Raw genomic sequence first — 19645 nt, 5'->3', positions numbered from 1 at the left:
AGCTCTACATCATCATTTTTATAGCTTCCCAGCATTCCACTGAATAGATGTGCCAGTCTAACTAAGGCCTGGTTGCTTGCTATCTAGATTTCTTTAGGAGCACAGCAACTACCCCCTTTGCTGCTTCATTTTTTATTATTCGGTTTTTTTTGGCTGTGCTTGAAGCATATAGAAGTCCCAGAGCCAGAGATCAAACCTATGCCACAGCAGTGACCTGAGTGCTACAGTGACAATGCTGGGTCCTAAACCCACTGAGCCACATGGGAACTCCTAATTTTTTAAACCAAGATAAGATATTGTTTGTCTTCTTTGCATTAGGTGGGAAGACTCTTGAGAGCTGAAGCGTTGAGTAGGAGGAACTGTAAATTACAGGGCAAAGGGCAGCTCAGAGCTGAGAGCGAGATACTGCCTGTTACAAACTGCCTGAATAGGGTCAGTTACTGTAGGGAATACTTCCTCATACGCCGTGGAGCCCCGAGCTGCTCATTCACGAAGCTGCATGGCTGCCAGGAGCTGCTGTCATCCAATAGCCTTTCAAGCCTCAGGCCCAACCATCAGAATACTCCTTTCAAAGAAGAAACACTCACATTGCAGGTGTTTACATGTAGCTCACCCGGTCTTGAACTCTGTGTCTTGAACTCTGCCACCAAGCAAAGCTCCTTGGGAGCCCAGCCAGGAGCTCTGAGCACAGCAGAACACCCAGCCCCACGGCACATCCAGGGACCACCCCTCAGGCTTTCATGGAGCCACATTTCGCACTTAGTTTAGACAGAATTCTGGCAAGCTGGATGGTCTGGTTTCCAGGTTCGGCAAATTAGAACTCCAAGCTAGGACTGTGTGGCAGGCCGTAGCTAAATAAAAGGGGCACCAGATGCTGGGGGGGAAAGTGAAAGGCAGAAGGTGAGGGAACTGGAGGCCTTTTTATGCAGGAACAAAAGCCCTGCGTACTCGCTCAGCGTTTGTACACCCTGGTGATGGCAGGGCAATCAATTTTGTGAGCCCTGACCAACATTTTAAACCATGGAATAGAAGAGAAAATATCCAAGTGTCTTTTACTTAGTAAAGGTAAATCTTATCCTTTGGAATTTTTGTCTCATATATATGTGCATACTAGGTTGTTGCTGTGTGAAATTCTTTTCTTAAGTTGGATCAGAGTCTAGAGTTCCCATTGTGGCTCAGCAGGTTAAGAACCCAACATGGCGTCTGTGAGGATGTGGGTTCAATTCCTAGCCTGGCTCAGTGGGTTAAGGATCCGGCATTGCTGCAGGTTGCAGTGTCGGTCACTGATGCAGCTCGGATCTGGTGTTGCTGTGGCTATGGCCTAGGCCTGCAACTGCAGCTCCAATTCTACCCCCAGCCTGGGAACATCCGTATGTCGCAGGTGTGGCCATAAAAAGGAAAAAAAGAAAAAAAGAGAGAGATGGATCAGGGTCAAAAAGTTTGAAAGCTACGGTAGGCCCTGAAGTCATCATTTTGCAGCAAAGTATAGAAATGCCCTGAACAGACCTTGAATTATCAAAAAAAAGGATCAAATGATGTTCAAAGTATACCACTTAAGAGGACAAAGTACAGTGGAATGTAGATATTTCGAAAGATTCTTTTTACAAAATGACTACAATTTTTTTGAAGATTTTAAATCTTGAGTGGAAAGGCTTTCTACTTTCTCTTCTAATTTGAGCCGCAATACAAGTTTTTTTCTTGTTTTGTTTTTTCACTTTTTGTGACCGCACCTGCAGCATGTGGAAGTTCCCCAGGCTAGGGGTCAAATCAGAGCTGCTGCTGCCAGCCTATGCCACACAACCCAACTTTTAAAATTTTGGGGGGAGGGAGTTCCCATTGTGGCTCAGTGGTAACGAACGAATCCAACTAGTATCCATGAGGACGTGGGTTCATTCCCTGGCCTCACTCAGTGGGTTAAGGATCCAGCATTGCCATGAGCTGTGGTGGAGGTCACAGAGCAGTTCGGATCTGGTGTGGCTGTGGCTGTGGTATAGGCTAGTAGCTGTAGCTCCAACTCGACCCCTAGCCTGGGAACTTCCATATGCCATGGGTGCAGCCCTAAAAAAACCAAAAAAGGAGTTCCTGTCGTGGCTCAGTGGTTAACGAATCCAACTAGGAACCATGAGGTTGCGGGTTCGATCTCTGGCCTTGCTCGGTGGGTTAACGATCCGGTGTTGCCGTGAGCTGTGGTGTAGAATGCAGACGTGGCTCGGATCTCGCGTTGCTGAGGCTGTGGTGGAGGCCGGCGGCTACAGCTTGGATTAGACCCCTAGCCTGGGAACCTCCATATGCCGTGGGAGCAGCCCTAGAAAAAGGCAAAAAACAAAAAACAACAACAAAAAAAATTAATTGGAGTTCCCCGGTGGCCTTGGGGGTTAAGGAGCCAGCATTGTCACTGCTATAGCTTAGGTTACTGCTGTATTTCAGGTTCAGCCCTTGGCCCAGGCACTTCCCCATGCTATGGGTGTGGCAAAAAAATAAGAATAAAATAATTAATGAAAGCAAAATTAATTAAAACACCAAATTTCATACATACTTAAAGATATTCACCTTCCAGTGAATATCTAATAACATATACAATCATCTTTGTGATTCATATTAAGTAGTACTACATTCATTCATTCAAAACCTGTCTTTAAAACACACAGCAAGGCTTCCATGCTCTGGCTAAGTATTGGCTCACAAAGATAAAGGAGACTCAGAATGGGGAACATGAGGTCCAATGGTCCAGACTGCAGTCAACCCACATTTACTGACCTTCAGTATAAAGTCCCTTTTCAAATTGTGCAGTACCGGCTAAAGCTGGTTGAAATTGGCCTTCTCTTCTGAAGATCAAGGATATGTGGCCCCATATGTGTAAAACTGTACCCTTGGCTTTGATCATGAGCCCACATCACAAAGGCTTAGGCCAAAAGTCAATTCCAGGTAGTCAAACAGGCTGGCCCTGGCTCTGTGAACCCTGGTAATAGGGCGAAAGGAAAAGAGTGTCCAGATGAGCTGTAGGTCCTGACCTGGAAGTCTGCAGGGCAATGTCAGGGGTAAAGTCAGGTCTGCAGCCAACAGTGGCCATAGCTGTTGCCATGCTCACCTTGCTTCCCTGTCTCCTGACAGCTCAGGCCTCCATCTTTCTTTGCCTCCATCCTTTATTTGACCAGCTCTCCACATACCCAGGCCATGTGTTAAAGACCTTACCGAGTCCTGACCAGCTTCCTTCTCTGTATTTGTACTCTGATGCAGCACCCTTCATTGGACAGAGATCTAAATGCAGAGTTTGGGAAGAGGACCCCCGTTTTGTCTCTATCATTGCTATTGTCCTCCAGGCTGACTGTCCCGTGTTCACCAGCCCAGCCAAAATCACCGCATCCATGAGCAAAGCACTCTCTGACCCGTCTATGGTAGAACTACCTTCCGTAAGCCCAGCACTACCAACCACAGCAACAAATGAATGCTAATATTGTGTATCCCTCTATTAGCGCATTTTCACTGATTTTACAAGTCTGGTGGCCATGCCTCTTGGACTTTCAGAAGTTCCGGTTTTAAATAACTTAGGCTGTCGTCCCTAAATATGCCAGTGCTTGTCAAACCATGTGTCCTACTTTTTGGTTTTTTTAAAAAAAAAAAAAATGGTCTCTGTGCTCAGAGGAGTCAAAGAGCATGTGGAAATATTCTACTCACTTTGTGTCTTGTAAGCAAACAGCGTTTTCCTGCTGAGACTATTCTGATTTACCCAGGCCCCATATTCTTTTCAGCCAGGGTGGATGCAAATGTCCTGTGGTTACCAAAAAGACCTCACATAAACTGGTGGGAGGAGCCACTGTGCATCTCACCTAACATGGAGCTTCTCCCATGGACAGCAGCGTGCAGAATGATGAGTACTTTGGAAAATAGACTTGTGGCTGCCTGATGGGAGGGGGAGGAAGTGGGAGGGATCGGGAGCTTGGGTTTATCAGACATAACTTAGAATAGATTTACAAGGCGATCCTGCTGAGTAGCATTGAGAACTATGTCTAGATACTCATATTGCAACAGAACAAAGGGTGGGGGGAAAATGTATACATGTAAGGATAACTTGATCTCCTTGCTGTACAGTGGGAAAAAAATAAAATTAAAAAAAAAAAAAAAGAATGATGAGTCCCCAAGACCCTGTCTGCTTTAGTGCCATTCAGCGTAAAGTCTCCCTTGGCACTCAGCTCCCCTGGCCTTCAGTCCTGTGTTTTGCTGTGTTGGACTTTCAAGGGAGAAGAGGTAGATTCATAAGGTGGTGGAAAAACATTCTAGAACTTCCACATCATCACCTCCTGACCTTTTCCCTCCTGCAGTCCACATTTGGCATCTCTGGCCATGGCCCCAGGGGCTTGAGTTCCTAACAAACATCCCGCTCACCCCTGCCAAATCCCATGGTCGTCTGCACTGACTCACTGCCACATCTCCTCAGGAAACGCCCCAAACCTGTGATGAACCTGTGTCTCTTAGTACTAATGTCACCCCCATCCAGCTGGGAGTATCTCTCTCTCTCTCTCTCTCTCTCTTTTTTTTTTTTTGGTTTTGAGGGCCACACCCATGGCATATGGAGATTCCCAGGCTAGGGGTCTATTGGAGCTGTCACCACCAGACTACGCCAGAGCCACAGCAGCAATGTGGGATCCAAGCTGTGTCTGTGACCTACACCACAGCTCACAGCAATGCCGGATCCTTAACCCACTGAGCGAGGCCAGGGATTCAACCTGCAACCTCATGGTTCCTAGTCAGATTCATTAACCACTGAGCCATGATGGAACTCCTGGGAGTATCTCTTAGTAGTAATGTCCCCCCCTATCCAGCTGGGAGTATCCCTTAGTAGTGATGTCACCGCCATCAAGCTGGAAGTGTGTCCACTTGCACAGACATTGGGACCCTTCATTTGGTCCATTAATTTTCACTGACCTCTAGTGCAAAAGAACCCAGCAAAAGGATAGCTCTGAAGCACGTGCTGGAGAAAAGATGCAACCACATCCCCTGTACATGGGAGACCGCACACCTTGGGGATGCAGGCTAGTACTCAATGCACAGCTTGGCAGGCCTGCTGGGACATCTGCTCTGGCTACTGCTGAGACTGGGATTAGGTGAGGAGCCAGGGATTAGCACGTGGGTGAACTAATCAAATCAAAGGAGGACTGGGTGCAAACTGGGTGGAGGAGGTTGCTTTGCATTAAAATGGTAGCTCTGGAGCACAGAGGTCCAGAGCTCTCCCCGCAGCGGGGAGCATAGCCCTCCGCGTGAGGGAATTGCAGTCTGCGAACTGAAAAACCATGAAAACAGGGGGTTTTAAGAAAATCAAAGGGAGAGGATGTGCTTTTATAATAAAACAACGTTATTGGCCTTCTTCAGTTCTCTGATGATGTGTTCTGGAAACACGATAGAGGCAAGCAAGGAGGACTGGGTTTAGGAGTTTAGACCTAGATGCTGTTTCTGATTTGCATTGTGGCCTTGGACATGATTTGCAGCCTCTCTAAAGTCTCAGTTTACCAGTCTGTGACAATAGGAATAATAAAGCCCACGACCTTTCCAATGCTTTGTGGATAATGAAGCGCCACACCAGCACAGTCACTGTGGGTGGCTGAGGCCAAGGCTTCTCCCAGCCTCTGTTTTCCTGTTAAATGCACATCATCACACCACCCCTCCTCCATCTCCTAGGATGTTTCTGATAATCAAATAATATAATTGTGGGGAGGAGACATGTAAACCATGGAATTCTAAGAGGCTGGACCCAAAAGTTCTGGGGCCCCTATAAGAAGTCACTGGTCAGTTCAGGGGCTGGGGCTGCCGTTAGCCTCACCTTCCCCACCTGGACCTTCTCTCCAGCGCACCCCTTCCTCCTCTTCCTCCTTCCTTTGTCTGGGCTGCTCCAAGCCACCTTTGGTCTTCTCTCTTGATCAGTTTGGGAACTGCTGCGTCTCAGGGCGGCTCCGTTTCAGATCCCAGTGAAACCATTTCTATATATAGTTTGTAAGAAAACGTGGGTTCCTTAGGGAGGAAAGGGACAGCCACTGTGTAGGTTCATGTTCACCACCATTGCACTGGTGACCCCTGGAACTAGAGGAATGACATTTACTGTCCAGAATAAACAAGAACCTGGCTCACAGTTACAATGACTTTTACCAACAGCCTGTTCCTACCTACTTGTTACTTTCCCCTAAACCTCTGGAGTGGGAAAGGGGCAGCATTTTCTTCTTCACAATCAGAGGTAAATGATAGATACATAAGGAAGGAAGGAAAGAGAGAAAGGACGGAGGGAGGGAAGAAAGAAAGAGAGCTAGAGAAAAAGAAAGAAAGGAAGGCAGGAAGGGAGGGATGAAGGGATGTTACCGGACTCCTGGTTCTTGTTCACACAGTCAAAGAATGAACTCCCGGAACACAGGCAGCAAGCAAGCAAAATCTTTATTAAAGGAAAGCAGGTAGCTCCCAGGGATGCTGGGATAGGGAGAAGAGTCCCTTGCTGTCTACTGTCCTATCCCTTAAAGATGGGAGGGTACAACATATGGGTCAGGAAATATGTGGTTTTCTCCCATGGACCTTGCTCAGTTACCTACATCAGTCCTTGTCCAATAAGGGTTTTTGGGGTGGAAATGTCCTGTAAGCTTTATGGTTTCTTTGTCCTTCTCTTCCTGTAAACTGAGTCACAGGGGATTCGGGATTAATATCCATCTGGGTGTAGGTACACTCCCTATAGTAAACAAGGCCTGTGAGGATGTTACTCCTTGGAGCCCTTAAGCCACAAATGTTAATCAATAGCCATATGGAAGAATGCATCAAAGCCCATGCTCCTACACTGAGGACCTGAGTTAGTATTCTACCTCGGAAGGAAGGAATAAAGGTGAGAGTGGAGGTTAGATTTGAATCCGTTCCGCAATCTGAAATGTCTTACTCTTACACCTGCACTGCAGTTCTTTGGCAATTCACGTTTCTCAAATCCTCAGATAATTCTCAAGTTTTATCTGGTCCATTGTCTTGGTCCTAAAATGTGATGGTGCTTGATGCCTTCTGGGAAAGAAATGAAAACTTTGTTACATAAGCAATTTAAGCATTCCCTTTTATTTTATTTTGCCAAATGATAATACTTTATTCACTGTCACCTGTAAGACAACACAGACTCCCATCCGGACAAGGGAGGAAGGTTGGCCCCAACAGCCCCAACCTCACAGGGGAAAAGGGAACCTTTCTCAGCACCAGATCAGAAGCAACCCAGGGACACTGTCCCCTCCATTTGCTTCCTTGGCCCAGTGGCCTCACTGCACAGAGCAGGGAACTCAGAAGTCCCTTTTCTGCTCCTTGAACCCTCCATTCAGCACGCCCCCTTTTTCTCCTCCGGTACTTACCAGCGTCCATATGCCATTGCTTCTGCAGTCACCCCAGATGTGTACCAAGGCCTTAACATCTGTAAAAGCTCTCAGTCAATCTCGAAGTAAAGATGCTTCAAGGAAGCACCCATTTCCTTCTGCTAATAACCGCAGTTTGTCATGTGACACCCATCCCTCCCCCACCATCACTGGTTCTCTCCAAAAACCCCCCACCCACCCCTCCAGTAAACTAGGCTGACGTCTGCCCTTTATCTGCCAGTATCTACATTTCCTTCCAGGTGGTAATCTTCTCCTTTTGTTATTTAAGTTCGGTTGTCTTCTTAATTGTTACCCAATTGCTCTGGGGCTTGCATAAACAGTTAACAAAAACACGGGCGCGCGAGGCAGCCGTTTCGCTTTCTGGGCTTGTTGTTCTTGGCACTGGGTCAGTTCTATGAACTTCTGGTGTCCAACTGGTAGGACCTGAAACTCTGTGTTTAACAAGTGCCTGTAGTCAAAACAGTTGGCGTGTGCAAGCTCGGATAGCTGGTACTGACTACAGCTGGTCAGCCGTCGAGTCCTGGACCGTGCAGAACCCCGAACCCCGAATCACGGTGCTCTGTTTGGGGCTGGGCTTTTGTTGTTGTTTAGTTGCAGGGTGGGGGGGAGGGGTCTTCCTTTTCTTTCTTTTTCTTTTCTGCGATGGCATCTGTGCTAATATGGATCGCTTTAGGTTCTAAAAGTACAACGTGTTTATAGTCGTCGTAGAATCAGATTAAGTTGGCAGCTCGAGTCTCTGTAAGTGGTTTTAGTTTACATTTCTTCTTCTAGAAGGATGTTTTGCATAAATTTTGCTGATCCTGGGTTATTTATAGTTTTTTTTTTTTTGAAGAAACGGGGATGCCTGAGAGTTTTCTGTTCTAACTGCAGAAAGTGAAATCCGTTTTTGCAGTTAGAGAAACGGCCGAGCATGTGCAACCGAGGTTATTTTAGCTCTTGAAAATTCATTTCTCGGGGAGGTCATTTGATAACATTCCAGAGCATACTCACCAGCGGCCGACATCAGATACCCGGATAATTGCTGTAGGACGTGTTGTTTTCTTTTGGTTGGTCCCAAACGGAGTAAAATGAAAGTAATGATGCCATTTCCTCTGGGACGCTCTGGGAGAGTGGATGCAGTGATTGAGTATTGTTTCAAACGTCCGAAATGGGCTCGTGGTGGTTGTTTTGTGCAACCCTCGGGAGCCGTGCAGCCTGCCCAGAAACCCGTCAACGGGACCGCCGAGACCCTGGGGGAGGGGCAGAGGAAGGCTGGCCACAGGAAAGCTAGTGGGTTTTCAGGTTTGCCCTCCCCTAAATGACAGTGATATTCAGGGGTTTATAGTACAAAAAATAAGTCATTAACTGCAAGACGGTGTACTGGCTCACGTGTGATCCGTTTGATTTTCTGGTCTTGGCGGTAGTGTCTTTGGGGACCGTGGACATATTTGAATGAGAACTAGAGCCCCGCACGTTGGAAATCCCTAAGCCATCATTAGCACTTGATGAAAGGGCTTCCCATAATATTTACTAGATCAGGTGGCTAAAAATTGCTCAGCTTGGCCCACTGAATGGCTGTGTAATTAAATCAGCCTTCGAGAGCCCTACCTTGAGCACCTCCCATCTCCGTGTCTGCAATCCCGGAATTTGCATGGGTAAGTAGCACATTCATCAGCGTAATGAGAGTGGAGTCCCCGTCTAATGGTCCAGGAGCACGTCGAAAATGAGACACTTCATTGTGCCTCGGGTTAAATGTTTTAAACCAAACAAATCTGAAAAGGAGGGCAAAAACATCATCTGGGCCTCACGAAAGGCCTTCTGAGCAAGGAGTCTGGCCTGATGCAGGTACACGTCCAGGCCTCCTCCCGCCCCCAGCATCATCAGCTCACCCTGTCTGTCGAATGACGATGGACAGTTGAAACAGAAATTTCCAAGTTAGCAAATGTGACCTAGGCTCAGGTGTGACATAGTCCTCACTGCCCAGTGCTGCCACACGTCTCTGCCTTTTTCTCCTCTGTGTTTCTCTCATCTCTATGAAAGCGGAGGGTTTTGGTTGTTTTGTGTTGGTTTAGGGGTCTCCTCTCACCTTGCAGAAAGTAACAGTGAGGTGTGCTCTCAGTGGGGCTTCCACGGTGTGGAGAGTGCCCTGCACTTTCTCCCGCTACCCACACTGAACCGGATCCGGCATCAAGAAGGCACAGGGGCTCGAGTTCCAGCCGCATGTTATCTGGGAGCCCTTTGCCTGCTCATCATCCCATCTGAACTGGGTGAACTGGCTGCAGCGCAGAGGTGAAGAAACTCTTAGCTCTGATTTGGTCGCTGTCGGCCTGCATGAATGGGGCCCCTGTTACACTCCCCTTTTCCCACTCCTGTCTGTCAGTCAGGCTGGGAGGGGTTGGGAGACTCACCTTCTGAAGAACTCTGGGTGGAGGTATGTGTGGGTTTGTGTGCGTCTCAGCTAGCGGGTGACTACGGGGGTCCCCATCCCACTGTACAGATAACCTCGCAGCTGGGGTGAATGAAGAGCCCTGAAGGGAACCCACAGGCCATTGTTTTAGGTGGGATGGCAGCGAATACTGAACACCCTTGGGCTTTTGCATTTGAATTGGCCAAGCCCTCCCACCCTGCCCTCCTTGGGAGAGTGAAGTGGCTCTGAGGCAGTTCAGCTGCTCTCCTGAAAGACCCGCCTTCTGGCAGCCTCAGTGCATCTACAGGCAAGATTCTACCAGCCGAAACAGTGTTTTTGAGAGATTTTGAGAGATGTCTAACAGTAATAATCCTAAGATCGTTCTTTTATGTTTGCACAGCCTGGCTCAACTTTTAAACCTCTTTTACATGCCTGATCTCACTGATTCCTCCCTGTAGCCTTGGAAGGGCAGGTATTGTTAACCTCAGAGCGTGGAGGTTCTGGAAGGCGAGAGCCAGGGTTCAGACTCCAGTTCTTGGACACCAGAGCTCCTTGTATTGATTTCAGCTGCCTGATGTCTATATTTGGTTACCAATAAGGAAGGGAGTTTGGGAGTTGGAATGCCAAGGTTTCTTCTGTTATGGTGCTTCTTCTCTGTTATAAAGACACATTTGATTGTCCACTGTGTGCAAGGCACTGCTAAGAGCTTTACACTTAGTCCTTCAACCCCTGGTAACAGGAGGCCTGTCCTTAGAGCCCCATTTGTTAGTTGTCCATGGGATCCTTACCAGCGAAGATGAAGTGTGGGTCAAGTGACACAGCTGCCCTGAATGGCAGGTGGCCTGGTAGAGTCTCGCCTCTGGAGTGCCGCTCTCGGTCACTATCACGCCGGGGAAGGTATTGAGTTTCACGCTTGGCCCTGTCCTCTTCCAAGTTACACATGAAGATTTGGGGAGTTCTCGCCATAGCAGTGGGTTAAGAATCCAAGGGCAGTGGCTCTGGTCACTACGGAGGCTCGGGTTCCATCCCCGGCCTGGCGCAGTAGGTTAAAGGATCCAGCGTTGCTGCAGCTGCAGTTGCAGCTGAGATTCAATCCCTGGCCTGGAACTTCACTGTTGCAGGGACGGCCATTTAAAAAAAAAAAAAAAAAATGAGGATTTGGAAGACGAAAAGCATTAGTGGCAAGAGTATCCAATTTTTCAAGCCATAGATTTAAGAGGGAGAATAGTTATATTCATGAGTCAGGGTCCAGAAAGATTTGCACAGGTTGGAGCCATGGACTGACTCCAACAAGGTGACATTTTTAAAGGATACCTGTGAATAAGCAGCTTGACAGCAAAGTGTGTGAAATAAAACTTAGGGTGAGAGTTCCCACTGTGGCACAATGGGATTGGTAGCATCTCTGCAGCACCAAGACGCAGGTTCTGTCCCCGGCCAGGCACAGTGGGTTAAAGGATCTGGCATGGCCGCAGCAGTGGCTTAGGTCGCAACTGTGGCTCAGATCTGATCCCCAGCCCAGGAACTCCATATACTGCAAGGTGGCCAAAAAAAGACTTAGTGGGAATGAAAGACTTAGTGGGAATGCAGCTCTTAACAATAAGACCTCTAGCTGCATCAATATCAGAATAATATCCAGAACAGACAGCTGGGTGCTGCTCCTACCCTACCTGTAATGCTCTGCCTTCTGAATGCCGCAGTTTAGAAGGACAGTGGGATCCAAGAGGTCTCAGAGATCAGGAGAATAGTGAAAATGATGTTCCCTAGGGAATGGCTTTAAATGATGTCTGGGAGTCGTTAGCCTGGAGAAGGATTTCAGGAAACAAACATTTGGCAGGATGTCCCATGGAAGGGGAACTGGACTGGTTCAAGGTGACCCAACAGGGCAAAAATGGGATGAATGTGGGGGCATCACAAAGCATTTCCCACAGCGGGGGCTGTCCAGCAGTCATGCTGTATAGCTGTGTGTGTTTGCAAAGCACCATTACCGGGGCCTGCCATGGAGAAGCCAGGCTGGGTGGCCCCTGGGCTGCAGTGCTGAGAGGGTGATGGCAGCCCTGGAAAGAGCCAGAAGGGGGGAGGGTAGGGAATATTACTTGTGGGGTTTCTTCTTGCTTTGGGGAGAGTCTGTGACTGAGTCCCAACTTCAAGGTCTAAAACCTGAGTCCATTTGGTAGAAATGATGGTTTTATCTAGGATGTGGGAGCTGGCAGAAGGGACCAGTGTCTTAGAGCCCCATTTGTACATAGCTTATGCAGCCTGTGTGTGTATGTGTGTGAATATTGTTTAGGACAAATTAATGCTTCTTTGTAGACCTGAATCGGCTGTTTGCAAACCGCTGTGTTGGAGTAAGTGTGTCTATCTGCTATCTCTTGCTGGCCTAGTTACTTTAACTTAAAAATTATTTCCTTTAAGTGATTCCAAGAAGGGTTTTGAAGATAAGTCTCAGTTATTCAGAAACTGATTGTTCTGTTTGTGGAGTGTCTTGGCCCTTATTTTTTGCAGAGTTTTCTTGGTTTCAGGTTTTTTGGTTTTTTTGAGGTGAAATTCATATAATGTAAGACTAACCATTTTCAAGTGAACAAGTCAGTGGCATTGGATACATTCATAATGTTATGCAAACACTGCTTCTTTGTAGTTCCATATGTTTCATCCCTCCAAAACAAAACCTCATACCCATGAAACAGTTATTTCTCTTTCCCTATCTGCTCAGTCCCTGGTAAACACCAGTCTGTGTTCTGTCTCTGTGGACTTGCCTGTTCTGGACATTTCATATAAATAGAATTCATACAAAATGTGACCTTTTCTGCCTAGCTTCTTTCATTTGCATCATGTTTTCTAGATTCATCCATGTTGTAGCAGGTATCCGTATTTCATTCCTTTTTATGGCTGAATAATATTCCGTTGTGTATGTGCCACAAGTTGTTTATGCATTCTTCCATCGATGGACATTTGAGGTTTTCCTGCCTCTTGGCTATTGCTAACAGTGCTCCATGTATATAGTAATTTGTTTGAGTAGTTGGTTTCAGTTCTTCTGGATATAGTCCTCAGGGGTAGACTTGCTGGATCAGATGGTGATTCCATGTTTAATTTTTCAAGGAACCACCATAGTGTTTTCCATAGAGGCTGTGCCATTTTATGTTCCCACGGGGGGCACCCAAGGATTCCAGTTTTGCCAAGTCCTCAAACAGCCCTTGTTATTTTCCGTTCTGGGGTTTTTTTGGTTGTTGTTTTTTATATACATAGCCATCCTAGTACGTGTGAAGTGGTATCTCATTGTGGTTTTGATTTACATTTCACTGATGACTGATGTTGATCATCTTTTCATGTGATTGTTGGAGAGATATATATATATATATACATATATATGTGTGTGTGTGTGTATATATATATATATATATATATGTACATGTGTGTATGTATATGTGTGTGTGTATCTTTGGAAAAATAAGTGTTCCAGTCCTTTGCCCATTTTTTAATTGGGTTGAGTCAGCCTGTTTTTTCGTATTTAGAATTAAGGCTCTAAACTCGCTGCTCCTCAGATGTCCAAACAGTGTAAATACTGCATCTTATTTTCCTAAGCCACCTGTTTGCTGAGAACCTTGGGCACCTGCGGGGGCAGAAAGAACAGGGTCAAAGCGGCAGGGGAAGTGCTCCCAGAAGGACCAGAGGGCTCTGGGAGAGCTGGCCCACGGAAGCTGTTCACAGCTTTATCCTCTGTGTCATCCTGGAACTCTGAGCAAACAGATCCTAGAAAAGTTGCTCATGGTTGTCTCTGGAAAGACTCGGGCTCCCAGGCCACGGGGCTTGCCCTTTCATCTGCGTTTCTTCTATTATTGCATCATCCAGCAGGCCTATTCGTGACAGTCCCCTGAGTGGGGGCCGGGTGCCCATGAGCCCTTGACCTGCTGGTCCAGGGTCTGGAGAACAAGGCTCACAGACTCAGCCTTGGGAGCAGACCGTCTCCAGCCTCCTCCAGTGGGGCTGGGTTAGGTGGGTGGTCAGGCCACACCCCCGCATTCCCACTGGCTCCATTCCAAAGAAATGGAATTGTAGAAACTCATCCTTCACCAAACCGGCATAGACCCCTCCTAGCAGGAAACTGATTCTCCCATATTCTGGGAAGAATCTCTGTCTACAAGAGGAGGAAAGGAAGCCCAAAGTCAGAGACCCGAAATATATTCTCCTTGAGTAATTCTCCCCTGGGAGACTCCCTGTCTCTGGCCTTGGTTCTGTGGTCAAGCCGCTGAGGGGCAAGGCCTCACTTGAGATGGGCTTCAGCACTGCCCAGCTTGTGTGCCCTGGTATGAGATCATGGCATCTTCCCGCAGTCAGAAATTCTCCATATTTCTCAGTCTTGGAAAGCTTTGGTCTCTTAGAGGTTTGGTTTTATTTTTCCTTATTAAAAGGCATATACTATTCAGCCAGGGTTAACTTAAGATCGGGTAATAGGGGAAGTTACCATTGTGGCTCAGGGGGTTACGATCCTGAACTAGTATCTGTGAGGATGTGGGTTCGATCCCTGGCCTTGCTCAGTGGGTTAAGGATCTGGCATTGCCGTGAGCCATGGTGTAGGTCGCAGACTTGGCTTGGATCTCGCATTGCTGTGGCTGTGGTGTAGGCTGGCAGCTACAGCTTGGATTCGACTCCTAGCCTGAGAACTTCCATATGCCGCAGGTGCAGCCCTAAAAAGCAATAAATAAATAAATAAATAAATAATTTTTTAAAAAGACCAGGTAATGGGTAGACTTTACCAAAAAATGTTGCATGAAACAGAGAGATCCTAGGAGACCTAAAATACACTTTAACTTTACTGATTTTTTTTTTTTTTAGTGGAAGTGGAGTCCACATAACAAAATTGTTTTAGAGCAGTGAATTCTAATTTAGTGCACTGAGTTTTTTCATATTGTTGTACAAGGGTCAGTCTCCTCTACCTAGTTCCAAAAACACTTTCATCACCCCCAAAGGAGACCCTCTACCCCTTAAAGCAGTCACTCCCCAGGCCCTGCTTCCCCAGCCTCTGGCCATTAGCAATCTACTTTCTGTCTCTGTGGATTTACCTATTCTGGATATTTTGCATAGACGGAATCAAACAACATGTGGCTTTTTGGGACCCAGTGTCTTTTTTAGACAATCACCCCCCGCCCCCGAATCTACCATCTCTTGCCAAGATCAGGGGATAAACTTTCTAATTAGAAAGAATGAAGGCAAACTCTCGACTTGAATTCATAGTTCAAATGTCCCACAGAAGTATCTTTCCATCTTTATAAATGACATCTCTGCTCTCCCCAAAGCACAGTGCTGGGCATCTGCCCATCAGGACGGATGAGCCCTGCAGGAAGAGGGAGCAGAAAGGCCTGAGGCGCCTGCAGGCTGCCCTGGGACCAGGCCAGGACAAGGGACCCAGGGGCCATCATGCAGGGTTTGGGGCAGGGGGGAAGGTGCTGCAGGAAGGCCCTGGCCCTCCACACACAGTGACCGCCCTGGGATCCTCCTCTGAGGAGTCCGCTGCCTCCTCCAACCACACCTTGTGTGTGCCATTCGGGAAAACCCTAGTTCATCTGCTAAATTCAGGATACAACCCTGGCTGTTCCGGGCTTTTCTTTCTGCCTTTCCCTAATTGCATCTGGGCGTGCTCTCTTAAAGGGGAAGTGGTGCGTTCTGACTGGCCAGGGCCCTCAGCCAGCAGCCAGGAAACAGCTCCCACGAGTCGCGCTGCCCAGCGTGTCACTGGCTCAGCCTCCTTATCCAAACGGCAAGCCTGTCTCCCCGGGATGTGTAAGTGTGAGCGCAGGGCACGCTTGCCACACAGGATGGCGTGGGGCCGGGCCCAGGTCACGGAAGAGAGAGCCTGGCAGGCGGGGCATGCTGTCAGCCCACGGTCCATTTAGCAAGTACGAGGTCGAGGTTGAGCTCAGACAGTGCTCTGGGGCTGTGGGCTGGCGCTGGAGCTGAGACAGGGCTGAGGCTTGGAGTGGGGAGAGGAGCTGCCTGAAAAAGAGGTCAGGAGTTGGAGGCTGGGTCGGGGACCAGTCTATCTTGGACAGCACTTCTGGAGGTGCCAGCCTCGGGGCCTGGGTAGGAGCGGAGTGGAAAATTTTATAGCACACTTCTCCCAGCCCCGGGAAGCAGCCAGCCACCCTAACCTTACCAGCCCGTCACCCCCATGCCTCTGCGTGTGTGCGCAGCTCCAAGCACACTTGATGCATTTATCTCCTCGCCAGTGATTTTTCTTGGTTGTTTTTATATGCAAGTTGTGCTAGGAAATCTTGCAGGTCGTTTTCGCGCAAAGTTTAAAAATTATTGGAAAGTGACGACCTGTGCTTTTCCTTCTTTCCCATGTGTGGATGGTCCTCAGTCCACTGTGCGCACTGTGGGCCCTGAGGCCACTTTGGTGGCTGGCCTGCTGGCAGCCTGGCCAGCTCCCCAGTGCGATCAGCGTTGCCCCTGGCCTGGTTTCCAGCCGGTCCCGTTTCCTGTGTGCTGTGGAGAAATGGACGGAGGGTTCACGCACAGCCAGGGATTCGCACAGCGCCACGAGCAAGTGGCTGGAGGGAGCGAAACAGACCCTTGCTACATTGTAGCCTCCTTTCTGCCTTTGGTTTGGGTTTTGTATAATGCTGATGGTTGATCTTAAATCGTGTAAAAAGCTGTGTTTTCACCGAAATCATGCAGACCTTCTGCTCCTAAAAGAAGGGAGCAGAGGGAAGCAGAAGGGGGCTGGAGGGGAAAAAACAAGTGGTGTCTCTGTGCTCGTACATTGACAGGGCACAACCACACCCTACTTCAAGACAACTTCCTGTTTGCCACTGCCAACTGCCACTGCAAGGAGAGCAGAAATGGTTCCGTTATTAGTGGCTGCTGCGGGCCCATGGCAGCCTGTGGGTGAGTGGTTCTGAGGGACACCGCGAGCTGAGCAGTGAGTTGGGACTTTGCACTTTCTATTGTAGGAGACTGTGGCCTGCACTCCTGAAACTGGACAGAAATCAAGCAGCCGTGGCCTCTCCTTACTCAGCCTGTGTCCCTTAAACAGTGCGCTCCCGTCGGATTCTCATAAATGGAGTCATTTTAATTCAGGGGCAGGGAGAAGGCGGAGAACTGCCCCCTTAGGAACGCCACTATGCGTAATTTTTTTAATCTACATTTTCATGTGTAGGGGAACTTCTCTGAAGTGCCTCCTGTGCCTTGGTAGCGTGGCAGCCACCTTCCTGGTGTTATCAATCCTCACGCGCTCGTTTCTTCCACAGCGAGTGTAGCGAGTGCCTCTCGGGGCCAGCCCCTGGGCTGAATGCCAGGGACGGGAGAGGGTACAAGACACCTGCCCTGGGTGCATCCACAGACGGGAGGCCTAGACCAGTAAATTAGTCCTTACAACATGGGATGTGTGCCAGGGTGGGGGACAGGAGGGAGGCTCAATGTGCTATAGGGACACCTGCCCACTTGTCACCTTCTGATGTGGGTGTTATTGTTTCTGCGGTATAGGTAAGGAACCTGGGGCTCAGGGGGTTAAGTTATTTGCCCAAGTCACAGAGCTAATGAATGACAGAGCTGGGATTCGAGCCCAGATCTTTCTGATTCCAAAGACAGCAGTGTTTGGTCCACATTTCCTGTGTCTCCCAAAGCTGGTGCAGAGCAAGAGAGTGACCTCGGGACCTTTTTAAAAACACAGATTTGGGGGCCCTGGCCCTGCTCTCACAAGGAGAGGAGCCCAGTGCAGCAGCAGGCAGTCTCAGGTGGGTGGTGACCTGGAGCTTTCTTGACCTCATGTATCGCTATTCTCCCGCCCTTCCCTCGGGGTGTGGACAGTGTGGGCCTGTGGGGGGGGGGTGCCAGAGCTTCTTATGTGCTCAGCCAAGGCACCTGGGTAAAGGCCACTGATGTCGCCTCAAGACAATATTAGGAAGATTCAGCCCAGCTGTTCAGGTGTTTTAGACATTGGGAATCTCTGTTATTTCATCATCCCACCAAAGCTACCCCAGCTTTGCCCAGCTTTCAGCTGCCTGCCACTCCTGTCCCTTTGGTGCCCGTGGGGTAGGGGTGATGTCAGCTGTGCCATCCAAAGGTAGAATCCAACAGCTTATCTTAAAGTATTGGAAGCCACGAAAGCAGTGGTGGCGCTGTTTTCACACTGTGACTTGGGCAGTGGGTGTGTTGGTGGCTGGGGTGGAAGCCCCTCTGATGGAGAAGTTAACAGCAGGAAGATGGGCCCCCTTGGCTGCCTCTCCACTGCTCTATTGGCTCCGGACTGGCGGGAACAGCCGGGGCCGTAAAAGGGGAGAACAGCAGCTCTGTTCTTGGCCTCAGGTTTTCCAGGCAGCAGCCCACCTCCTGAGGGGACTTTGTTCTCTACTCTCAGGGTGACCAAGTGGTGGCCAGCGGGGACCTGGAGAGCGCCTCCTCTCTCTGAGGGAGCCCTCGGGCAATGACGATGTCCTCTCATCCCCACCTCGGTACTTCAGTGCCTGGCACACAGCACGAGCCAAGGAGATGTTTTAGAAAACGAGTGAATGCATGCAAGAATGAATGAGGTGTGACTTTAACGCATGCTTTTCTCCCCTTCCTCTCCTTTTATTTGCCCCTGTTTTCTCCCCTTCGCCCGCTCTAAGCATGTATGAGTGTTTTTGTTGTTGACTGGTTTTCTTTTTTCTTACATGGACTCAGCAACAACTTTAACAAAAACAGAGCCATCCTATTTCACTTTTTTCCTCATCTATCTATTATCATACATTCATACGTATATATTTGTTAAATGTTTTGTGTTTTATAAAGTAACGCGGTTTACTTACATTGGTATTTTTAGTTTTCTTGTGGCTATGAGTAGTACTGACTCGCACACACATGTCCTTAGGTTGAAAGAACCCTCGTACCTGTCATTTTCAGTCGTTTTATTATCGATCAGGTTGGTCCTGGTATTCTTCACTATCGTAAACAATCCGGCTGAGAATATCTCTGGGCTTTTCTTGGAGGAGGAGGTGTCAAGGATATTTCCTTGAGGTCTAATTTCCTTCTAAAATTACCAAGTTACCAGATCAAAGGCTGTGAATGCTTTTTAGCTGCTGTCCTTGTCACCAGGTTGGTCTCCCAGGAACTGTCATTCCTGGAACGTACCCCCAGTGGTGTGCCCATGTGTCGGTTTCTCCACTGGTCTATATTGCTGGGTTTTGTTTTGTTTTGTTTTCTCTCTTTTAGCTAGGTTAAAAGTCTAGGGAGGGCATCCTTGGAGACTGATGGAACTACTTCAGGGTCCCGGAAAGTCCCTGGGACTCCCCAAATTCTGTTCACCAGTGCTTGATGCCAGACATGTATACCTTAGTGTAAATAACCAAGAGAAGAGCAGGTGTGTGTGGAGGCGAGGGCGCGCGGTGCCGAGGGGAAGAGGTAGCAAGCATCCCAAGTTAATCTAACTACAGAGTTCTATCCTGGGCCAGCTCTGCAAATGGGAAATGCTTTGTCAAAAATCTCCAGAGAAGTCCTGTTGCTTAAGGGTGGAGGCAAGAGACCATCCCAGCAAGTGGCATGGTGGAAAGGGCATTGGCTCTGGGGCTAGATCGCCCCAAGCTCTCCTCCCAACTGCCAAGGTTGACGTGACCTTGGTCTTGTTTCCTAGTCTTGCTAAGCTTTAATTGCACTATCTAGAATGAGAAGGCTAACAGTATCCTCTTTGGAGGGTTGTTGGAGAGGTGACACGAGCTGGTAGGTATAAAAGTAGCTCTGCTCGGTGCCTGACACGTAGTAGGCACGCAGGAGACGCCGCTTCTCTTCGTAGCTGAATGAATGGTCACAGAGTGACCAGATGGCTGAGAAGCCAACCCAGAGCCTGGGGAGAGTTGAGAACTGGGCCAGCACGAGCAGTGCAGGCACCAGCCCACCATGGATCTTGTCAAAG

General features: G+C 48.4%; 1 protein-coding gene across 13 annotated transcripts in view; it reads left to right on the top strand.

Annotated features, from left to right (window-relative positions):
- ATXN7L1 (ataxin 7 like 1) overlaps positions 1 to 19645 on the top strand; it is a 269582-nt gene that overhangs the window by 181572 nt on the left and 68365 nt on the right. Inside the window, exon 1 of one of the 13 annotated variants that reach the window (XM_047752418.1) lies at positions 7574 to 7615. The exons of 7 other annotated variants lie outside the window; for them this stretch is intronic. Coding sequence is in view for 1 of the 6 variants with exons in the window: in XM_047752414.1 (XP_047608370.1) it covers positions 16599 to 16644 (46 nt within the window). In the remaining 5 variants the exon portion in view is untranslated. 5 more of the 13 variants (XM_047752415.1, XM_047752416.1, XM_047752417.1 and 2 more) reach the window with 5 other exon arrangements.

The sequence above is a fragment of the Phacochoerus africanus genome, chromosome 11, assembly GCF_016906955.1.
Source record: "Phacochoerus africanus isolate WHEZ1 chromosome 11, ROS_Pafr_v1, whole genome shotgun sequence".
NCBI classification, from domain to species: domain Eukaryota; kingdom Metazoa; phylum Chordata; class Mammalia; order Artiodactyla; family Suidae; genus Phacochoerus; species Phacochoerus africanus.
The sequence above is the reverse complement of the archived record's forward strand: the minus strand, read 5'-3'. Positions and strand labels throughout refer to the sequence as shown.